General features: G+C 41.6%; 1 protein-coding gene across 1 annotated transcript; it reads right to left on the bottom strand.

The window, feature by feature from the left end:
- Positions 1 to 4,922: 4,922 nt before the first annotated feature.
- Positions 4,923 to 9,481, bottom strand: RAG1 (recombination activating 1). Its single transcript, XM_004264017.3, has one exon. It carries the CDS (start codon positions 9,479 to 9,481, stop codon positions 6,350 to 6,352), a length of 3,132 nt encoding a protein of 1,043 aa, XP_004264065.1. The 3' UTR covers positions 4,923 to 6,349.
- Between the last annotated feature and the right edge of the window lie 960 nt (positions 9,482 to 10,441).

The raw sequence follows: 10,441 nt of genomic DNA on the forward strand, positions 1-10,441 counted from the left end.
CAAGCATGGTTTCTGTTACATTATAGTTGCTCTGAAAATGTTTCTTGAATTAAGCTCACTGTATATGAACTGAAATGTACTCACTTCTGCAGTTGTCCTTCTATCTTTCCAGTCTTTAATAAATGAAGGATGAGATATGGAAATAAATCTGTGTTCTAAATATCTTGATCAATCAAACTATCACATCTCATAGAACTTGGGAACAAAAAGTATGGTGAAATTCACAGAAAGAGACGAGGTGAGGTCTTGGGTTAAAATTATTCTCTTTTCTAGTGAAAAGAGTTCACACAAGATTAGAATGGATATCATGGTATATTTAGATAGAACAGGCGGTCATTCTAATCCACAGTGCCAAGAATTCCAAATTATTTATATGCCACCAAATTCCATTCCAGCATAGAATATTGCTTTTTGTCTTGGAATTTACCATTTCCCAAAACTAATTCTGTCAGGAAACATCTAATATAGCCCACTTATTCCTAAGAGAACTAATACCTCATTCTGAAAGCCAGGAAGGAAAAGAAATTTCCGTGAAAAAGAAGGGAAGATGTCAGGGGAAGAAATGCTAACTTTATGAACAGGTGAGGCTGTCAAGTTGAGGATACTGCAGAATCTCCCTGCATCTTCTCCAGCCTAGAGTTGGACACAGTCACCTAACTAAGGGAGTGAGACATATGAATTAGCAGGCAGTGTGTGACTGATGTCAAAAATGTTTGAAATAGCTACCCCATCATTTAAATTTATATGCATAACCTTCTCAATCTTGGAAATCCTTTCACATTTAATACCTTCCAAAAGCATTTCACTGGTGTCCCTCTCCTGGCGTGACATGGATTGCAACAGTTACCTGCCTCAAACTCCGCAATGGTTTCCATTTGCACTTGGGGTAGGATCCAAAGTCTTTACCAAACCACAGAGTCCTACATTTTGAGGCATCTGCCTGATTCTCTAGACTCATGCAGCACCCTCTTCCTCTCTGTCTGCTTCTGCCACACAGACCTTCCTTCAGTTCCTAAACACCTCCAATCACTCTCCCACGTCAGTCTTCCCATAGGCTAATTTGACCCAGGTCTATCACCTCTCACCTGCCCTCACCCCACTCATCCTACCAGTCTCCATTAAAGGTTCCTTCTTCCGAGACACTTCTCTGATTCCCCAGTTTAAATTCCATTGTCTTACTGTACTTTGATTGTACCTAGTACTTTTCCTTCATAACACATACTAGACTGTGGAGTCATGCATTTGTTAGGCTTATAGTTGATTCAATGTCTACCTCCACACAGTTCTTTGTGAGCGGAAACCATCTGTGTTCACCGCTATATCTCTGGTGTGTGCCAAACACACGTTGCCTGCTCATAGAAGACATCCTATAAATATTTGTTTTAAAAATAGGCTGAAGTAGTTACAAAGGGTATTGGGAATGATATAGAAATTAGCTGGACCTTAAAGTGTGAGAAGATGCTTCATTCTCAAATGCAGGGGGTAATGTTCAAATACTTGGTCAAAGGGTACAAACTTTCAGTTATGAGTAAGTTCTGAGGATCTAATGTGCAGCTTGGTGACTATATTAATGACACTGTACTGCCTTGTACACTTAACATTTGTTAAAAGCGTAGATCTTAAGTGTTCTCACCGCACGCACAAGAGGTAACTGTGTGAGGCACTGGATGAGCTAATTAACTTGATTGCGAAAATTATTTTACAATGTATATTTATATCAAATCATCACTTTAAATAAATACAATTTTATTTGTCAATAATACCTCAATAAAGCTGGGAAAAAATAGTACAAGGCAAGGATAATAGGAGTTTTTAAAAAAAATGAGTGAAAAAAGAGGGTGCAGGAGCAGGTCCTTAAGGCTCCCTGCTGTACCAAAAGTTAACTTGTTAGATGCTGGATCTGAGATCCTGGGGGACGGGGAGGGGCTGCAGGAACAGGGCCTTTGGGGAACAGGCTACCTACCTACAAGTACAAACATATTTCGATATTAAAAAAACTGGTATGGTTGCATGGAAGCAGCCAGGCTAAATCTGTGTTCTGAGTAGGAGGGAGCTTGGAAGTCTCCAGAAAGTGGCACTAAGTTACTTGAAATTTCACGGATGATGTGGAGATGACAGACTAGTATGAAGGTAAGATGGACAGAACTAGGGGGAAGATTGCCAAGACGTGGTTCTGCCATTTTCTGGCTGAGATAAGCTTCAGGTACCATGTGTATAACATGAAGAAAATAGTGGTACTGACTCCAAAAGGATCCAATGAGAAAACCATATGCAAAGTGTCCACCACACTGTTTGGTCAGTGGTAGCTATCATTACTGTTGTTGTTACTGCTGCTTTTGTTGTTATCACTAGGAAAAGAACTGGTCAAAAGAACCTGGGCTCTAGCTCACTTCTACCATTATCTGTGTGGCCCTGGACAAGGCAACTACTCTGACCAAAATGTTGGTATATGAATGTGTGAATTTTCTGGGGAACAGGGTCATATTTTTATCAGACTCTCAAAGGAGTTTAAATACAACTCATTTTCACATCCTACATTTACCTTAAGTATCTGGAACCAAATCGTCTCTCCTATAGTAGTATAAATTATACTCATTGTCACCATTCTGTTGCTTTTTATTATAAGATCATCAAATTTATTTTGTATTTCCCTCAAAAAAAAGTTATTTCATTTTTTTAAATGTTGCACTCAATATTATTATTTGAATACAAATCACAATACTCACTATTTTCAAATTTTAAACTTTTATTTCAAATACTTAAACATAAAGTTGTTAACAATAACCATAACATTAATAAGGAATGAAAATATTAAAATATAAAAATAAGTATTGAAACACATATTTTAATTGAAATCATTTGACATGAAAATACAGGTCCTTTGCATCAAATCACCAAATAAAACAATTGCATCTTGGTACCTGAATTTTTCCTAAAGCAAACACAAAAAAAAGAAGAAGAAGAGTCTTAGAAGCCAGTAAACAAACTTTACAATTATTTGTATGAAAATAAAGTGAAGTGCAATTCCACAAAAAGAAAAATCTCACCAAAAACGAATGAGGTATATATTTATGTAGATTACTATGGTTAAATGAAAAAAATAAAATAGGGACAAAATAACTACTTTTATTAAAAAACCTCTTAACATTGAAAGAATAGTACCGCCTCCCATACAATAACTGAAGACACATACATATCTGCAAGCAAAAATCACTTGCAGGGCTTCCCTGGTAGCGCAGTGGTTGAGAGTCCGCCTGCCGATGCAGGGGACGCGGGTTCGTGCCCCGGTCCGGGAAGATCCCACATGCCGCGGAGCGGTTGGGCCCGTGAGCCATGGCCGCTGGGCCTGCGCGTCCGGAGCCTGTGCTCCGCAATGGGAGAGGCCACAACAGTGAGAGGCCCGCGTACCGCAAAAAAAAAAAAAAAAATCACTTGCATCTAAATGATGATTCATTCTCCCGACCACCACTGGTGCTTACAAACTCTACCTCCTAGCTGTGTGTAATCTGAATTCTGTTTGATCTAATGCGAGACCCACAAGCTCAACCAAAAAAATCTTTATCTTCATCTATATTTTGTGAAAACAAATGGAAGCAAAACTAAATTTCAGTTCACCTGGAAGGAAAAGACATCTTTTCCTCCTGCTCTTGCTTCTTGGTACGTATTTATTAATCCCAAAGCACTTTTTGGCCTCATACTGACCATTCATCAATTTTCATCAGCCATTATCACTGGTCCGTGCAGTGCACCTCAGTGGGTTGGCAGGAGAACTTGTAGAATCAGGTTTCATGGGAGAAAAATGCATTGCACTTCTCAAGTCTCAGTCTATACTTAAGAACAAAACAAACAAGCAAAAAAAACTCCACTCATTGTGGTGAATTTCCCTAGAGTGTGTGGCTGCATTTACAGTGGGCATTGTCAAAAATAAACCTTGAATATAAAACCAGGGTCTAGTATATTACAATCTCAACAGTGAGGGCAAAAACAACCATAGGCAGCATTTCTACATATTGAAATTCCTGCAGCCAGATGTTCCTGGGGTTTGTCAAAATGTGATCTGATTAAGGGATTATTGGGAGGGTTGTGCTATAAATCATGCTGTTACTCACATGCATTCAGAATAGTTCCTAAATGCTAGAAAAGTTGAATTTAATATTGGAAAGTATTTACATTGCCACCAATCGAGTAACAGAGTAGCAGCGGGAAAAAAATCTACAAACCAGCGCCAGCATGCTTCAGGGAATAAGATGATTACATGAATTTATCTGTTTATTCGTGCAGAGACATGCTGTAAGGATTAAATGGGATGAAGGAAAGTCATGGCTTCAAAGCCCATTTGTTTACAAAATGCAAAACTTAAACATTTTCAAGAAAAAATAAAATTAAAATATGTATATCTTTTTGAAAACTAAATTACAAATGTCTTTGTAATTTATGTATTCTATATATATAAAGCAAGAAAAAACGCTGTATTTTTTAAATGGAAAAATACCAGGTTCAATCCCTGTAAAAGGACCAAATGCATACCATTTAGGATAATATCACTGATGCACGTTTGACAACCAAATTACAAAGCTCTTTGATATACTCTGTATGAAGAGTGGCAATTAAGACCAATAAAATCAAAGGAAGAAAAAAACTAATTAACACTAACATATCATTATGACTCACTAGCATATAAAATCCCATGCCTGCTCTAAACTGCCAACAATTGGCAATTCCCAAATTTCTAAGGATACAGACAATAGTTTCCCAAAACTCGAGCCACCAGAGGTTTGGGAGACTCTTGGGAATTTTGGCAATTCTTTCTTCCAGCAAAAGGCCCAAAGCACACCAAGGACTTAAAACCCACCCATCCCTGCCCCCAAGAAATGTAATCCCAAGATTACAAACTATAGTGATTAGTTGTAGATTCTAAATAAATTATATTACTTCCTTATTAAAAAAAAGAAAAAAATCAAAAAAAAGTGGTTAATTTTCGTGGTAGAAACAACGTGGAATTTGGAGACAAAAGGACTGTGTTCAAATTCCAGATCAGGTATGTACTATCCCTGTAACTTTGGGCAAATCATTTAACTCTCCACCAAATGAAAATCATAAGCATGCCTACCCCACAGAGTTGTAGTGAGGAAAAATGAGGCAAAATGAATGTGGAAATATTCTAAAAGTGGCAAAAAAAAAAAAACCCTCTACAAATATGAACTCTTCCACTGTACCACGAGCAGGCTCCATGTAAACTTAGCAGGTGAGAAAAGTACAAAGATATCCTGCTGCAAAAATCTTAATACACTGAAAGTAAGCTGATCATGATAGAAAAAAATAACACATTGCAAAGGGAAAAACTCCATGAAAAGTGGATTTAGTAAAATTGACCCAGGTTTCAAATGAAGAAAACCTGGCAGAAATTTTCAGCAAGACTGTTTTCATACAGTAAACAAAACCAGATTTTAATAGCCTCTGTGGCTTTGAGATTGTATGGAAAAGCATTTGGAGGATCTAAATTAATTAAAAGTAAAAAATAAAAATCATACCTGGCTACTGATAGCTAAGTAAACATGTATTATCACAAGATTTAGTAACCAACTGCAGCTAACAGTTTTATTCTCCCTTTATAATTGAAAAATCCACGGTACCAGATGATCTCCTAAACTCCAAGAGTTACAACAGAGACATCATTTAAATCCAGAAAAGGACTGATTTTCCAAAAATCTTCTGGATGTAGGGTATTTCTGCATAAGTGTACCAAATGACAAAATGCACCAGGAGCATTGTCAAGGTCATTGTGCCATACAAATGTAAGATATGATTATTAGAGAGATCTGAAAAGCTTTCCTGAATCTTGTAGAATAAGCCAAAATATGTGAAATTTATAAAATAAATAATTCTGCAAAAATGATATAGAAAACACACATCTCAATATAGAAAACACATCTCAATATAAACTAGAATAACTGGGGAGGTGGTGGTAGATGGAAACCACAAGTCAAATTCCTTTCCTGCCTTCACTGGCTGTCCTTTGACAACCTTGACTTTGATTTTCACGTCACACGGTCACACATACACATATCTTTGTTCATCTCTGGTCCCCCGCAGTGACTCCTGTTCTCAGCTATTGAGCTTTCAAATAACTGATTCCTCCTGTTGCTTTTCTGAACTCCCTAAATGGCTCAAGCAATCAGCTCACTAGTTATCCATTCCTGACATGGGTTCAGCACCTGTGGCCTCTCCAACCTACCACCGCTTGGGTGGTGAAGCCCCATACACAGGAGTGAAGGGTACCAGGAGAAGGTCACAACGCCACCCAGAGGAAAATTTATTTGCAAAACCAACGCATAAGGGGCTGCCCTGCTTAAAATTCCATTGAATTTTGAGATTCCGGAGAGTCCTCTAGGTCTAGTGAGTCCCCTAAGCTTCCCTGGGAGTTTATGGTAAACCCTGAAGTTTTCAATGCATTATGAGCATTCATAAACTTCTGCAGGTATTTGGAGGTATACAACCAGTGATGTTTCAAGACATCTTCCATTTCGTAGTACTTGGACTGCCTGGCATTCATTTTCCGGAAGCGCCTAAACAGTTTGTTGCCAGACTCATTTCCCTCACTTGCCCAGGCCCCAATGGAGCCATCCCTCTCAATAATTTCAGGGACGTGAGCCAGGGTTTTGTGAAAATAATTGGTGATTTTGCCCTCGTATCTATACTTGAACTTGGTGGAGAGGAGCTCAGCAAAACGCTGTGAATTGAAGCTATACTGGCAGAGGGATTCTGGGCACTCCTTAGCAGGGCATGATGATCGCCAGACGGGTTTCATCTTCAAATAAAGGTCCATTAGTTCCCTCAGAGCTTCGTGCCTCTCCTCGGAGGGAATTAATTCACAAACTGCTTCAACCGTCTCTTTGGTCATGAGCTTCCTGGCAAAGTTGCCATTCATCCTCATGATTGGTTTCAGATTCATCTTCTTCCGGAGGTGCTTGTCCAAGGCAGCCTGCCATCTTTTCCTCTCCTCTTTGGAGGCACTGGGGTTCTTATACACCTCCCCTATCTCCAGCTGGAAAATCTTGTAGAACTCAGCTGCGTTGCCGATGTCGCAGTGGAGTGCATCTATGGAAGGGACCGTCTCAATGAACGGTTTGGCCGAGACCCCCTTCACCCGGTCCCGCAGTTCCTCCACCGTCTCATGGTATGGGTTGGAACGCCAGACCTCATAGCGTTCCAGATTATCAACGTGGCTTCTGGTGATGGAGTGGAAGACAAGATTTTGAGAGGCTTCCAGGCGGGTGGCATCACAAAGGGTACAAATGTAGACTGAGCCGGAAGCCTCGAGTCCTTCCACTTCCCGGACAAGTTTCTCATCATACCCGGTGCCCCTAAAGATGAACTTGAAAGTCCGGAGGATGCCTCCCATCTCAAGCATTAATTTGCTGCTCTTCATGGCCTCCCTCTCGGCAATGAGAGGGCTCAGGATGGCCGTCAGGGTCTCGTGGTCAGACTCATCTGCCAGCATGAGGCACAAGGGCTTGCAACACAGTTCAGAGTTAGGCTTGACTTCCTCAAACACCTTCACATTCTGTGACCCGTGAGCGATGGTGATTTTCATGATCGTGAAGGAAAACCGAACTGCCTTTTCCGGAACTGCTGGCCCACTGCCGTGCTTCTCACCCACGTCTCCCATCCCATCACAAGACTCCTTCACCACTACGGTGAAGGGGCCATTCAGGTAGTCCTCAAGGTCTTGGTCTCTCATGCCCGCCAGGATGTCTTCTTCCATGTCCATCAGAGCAGACACCAAAGCTGAATCATAGCGGAAGCGCTTGGCGATGGTGTCCACCGGGTAGTCATCCACAGAGGGGGACAGTCCAGACAGTCCATCAATAATGCCCACGTCAGTGCTGGAAGACACGTTCTTCAGAGGTGGCTGCCACTCGAAGGGGTGGTGGCCTGGCAGAAGGACCTTCTCAGCACTCCGAAGGGCGTGCAAAGGCTGGAAGATCTGCCTGCCTGTGATGGCCTTCACAGTCCTGTACATCTTGTGGTACTGGCTGCAGCTGAGGAAGGTGTTGACACGGATGGCCAAGCAAACAGCCGGCTGCAGGCCGGAGCCCCGTCCCTGCATGATGGCCTCCAGCTCGTCAGCTTGTCTGTGCTCATTCCTTGCCCTCAGAGCCAGCAGGAACAAGGTCAGGCACACCGCCTTCACATCTCCACCTTCTTCTTTGTCAGCGAAAGCCTTGACTTGCAGCTTGAGCTCCCTCAGACGGTGCTTCTGAGCCCTCCGGGTCAGGGACAGGAGATGCTGGCGGGGCCGGCCCCCTTTATTAATATGCACGAAAGTCTCTTTCGATTCCTTGTGGCTTGAGACATGGTGATTATATTTTTCCAAGCTGACATCCTCATTACACTCTTTGGCTGGACATTTCACCATCAGGGAATTCAAGATGCTCAGAAAAGACTTCACTGGACTCTCCAGGTCAGTAGGGAAGCAGGGGTACCGGCAAGAAGGACAATAATTTCCCATGACTTTGAAGCATCTGAGAATGCAGATCCTGCAAAATACATGCTTACAGCTGGTCTCTACAGGGTCCGCCAGAATGTGTTCACAAAGCTGGCAGGAGACAGATTTCACAAAGTGCGCCGGGAAGTCCAGTGCCAGGAGCTGGGTACTGAGATGTATCTTACTGCAGTTGGCGATTTTCTTCTTCAGTTCCTTGCTGCTGATCCCGGCCTGGGCTCTCCTCTTGCGCCGACGGACTTCTCGAGCTCGGTCAATCACAGTTCTGAGTTTTTTGCTGAGCTGCACGCTTGGCTGATGACCCTTCCTCTTGAGTCCCTGACGGGCAATGTGGCAGATGTCACAGGGTGTTGTGTGGGAGGACCACTCCATGGTTGCATTCCTTGGGGAGTAAGCCTCACACGGGGCACTGCTAAACCTCCTGTACATGAAGCTCCAGCAGTTATGGCAGAACTCAGTGGGATGAATCGAGTCCACATCGGCCTTCACATCGATCCGGAAAACCTTGGCAATGAGGTCTGGCCAGGACGTGGCCCTCTTTTCCTTCTTTCGTAAAAGGACTTGGGTTTTACCATCCACAGGCCCATGGACTGGGTATCTCCTATGGTGCCCATCGGCTTTGAAAGGATTCCCGCAGATGCGGCAAAGATGTCGCAGGTTGGCTTGGTGCATGGCTTTGTCTCTTGCTTTCCTGTCATCATGGGATTTCTTCAGAAACTTTGGGTGGGGCTTCAATGCCAGTTGAGTCAGAGCTGGTTTCTGACCACCAGGCGTGTCCAGGACTGCTGGAGATCGCTCTAGAGAGGGTTTCCCTTCGGAGGAATCTTGCTTTTCCGCTTGAGCATTTTCAGGTGCCTTTTCAAAGGATCTCACCCTGAATAGCTTAAATTTCCATTCTGAAAATTTAATCTGTGGGTGCTGGATTTCGTCTGGGGCGGAACTGAGTCCCAGGGTGGGTGGCAAAGAGACAGCCATGCTGGCTGAGGTACCTGGAAACAATAAAAACAAGTCAGATTAGGAAAAAATTTCAATATCCCACTGATGTACCTTGGAAGGAATACAAATGAGTACATTCAATTATTCACTTATTAAATCATCCAAAAAGATAATTATTAAACCTCCTATTTTAATATACTATGTTATGTGCTGATCATATAGCGGAGAGAGAGTCATTTCCTGTTCTGACAGTGCTGATGGTCATTTATACCATGTACCTAATTACACGCAACACCATGGTTTATTTCACATATATATGTACAAACTTATTTTTTTACTTATTATTTTTATTGAGGTATAGTTGATGTACACTGTTATATATGTACAATATTATTTCCCTTCCAGTGAAATCTTAAGGTCTTTGAGGACAGAATCCTTGAGTGATTTATCTCTGTCTCCCCAAGTTTCCTAGCACACATTATGTGCTCAATAGTTATTTGCTGAATAAATGCAAGGAAAAGCTGTCTACTAAACCAAAGAAAAGTCATATTTTCTGCATTGTATCAGTCTCATTGCATTAGCTGGACAATATATTTCCAGCTTTTTAAAGCTGTCTCCTGGGAGGTTGGTTGTTGATTTCTTCCAAATGGAACATAAAGGGATGATAAAGCTACAAATCCAAAGAAACTAATTACTCAGGACGTGAAAGGATGAAGTGAATTTTGAGCTTTATGAATGCACGCTAATAATAAGTATCATGGATAGTAATTATGCTTACAATTTTAATTAGCGAACGCTGCTGTAAATTATAAGCTTGTTTCTCCATCAGGAATAAAACCCACAGAACTCTCTAAACCTGCAACAAACCACAGTGTGCATGTACAAAGATTCTGAAGAATTTTAAGATGAAAATTTCAAGTATTTTCAGATAAAATTACACAGGCCATCCTGAAAGTCATGACGGGGCACTGGTCATTAGCTCTATAGTTTGTAATAAGA

This window comes from Orcinus orca, chromosome 8 (genome assembly GCF_937001465.1).
Source record: "Orcinus orca chromosome 8, mOrcOrc1.1, whole genome shotgun sequence".
Classification (NCBI taxonomy): Eukaryota; Metazoa; Chordata; class Mammalia; order Artiodactyla; family Delphinidae; genus Orcinus; species Orcinus orca.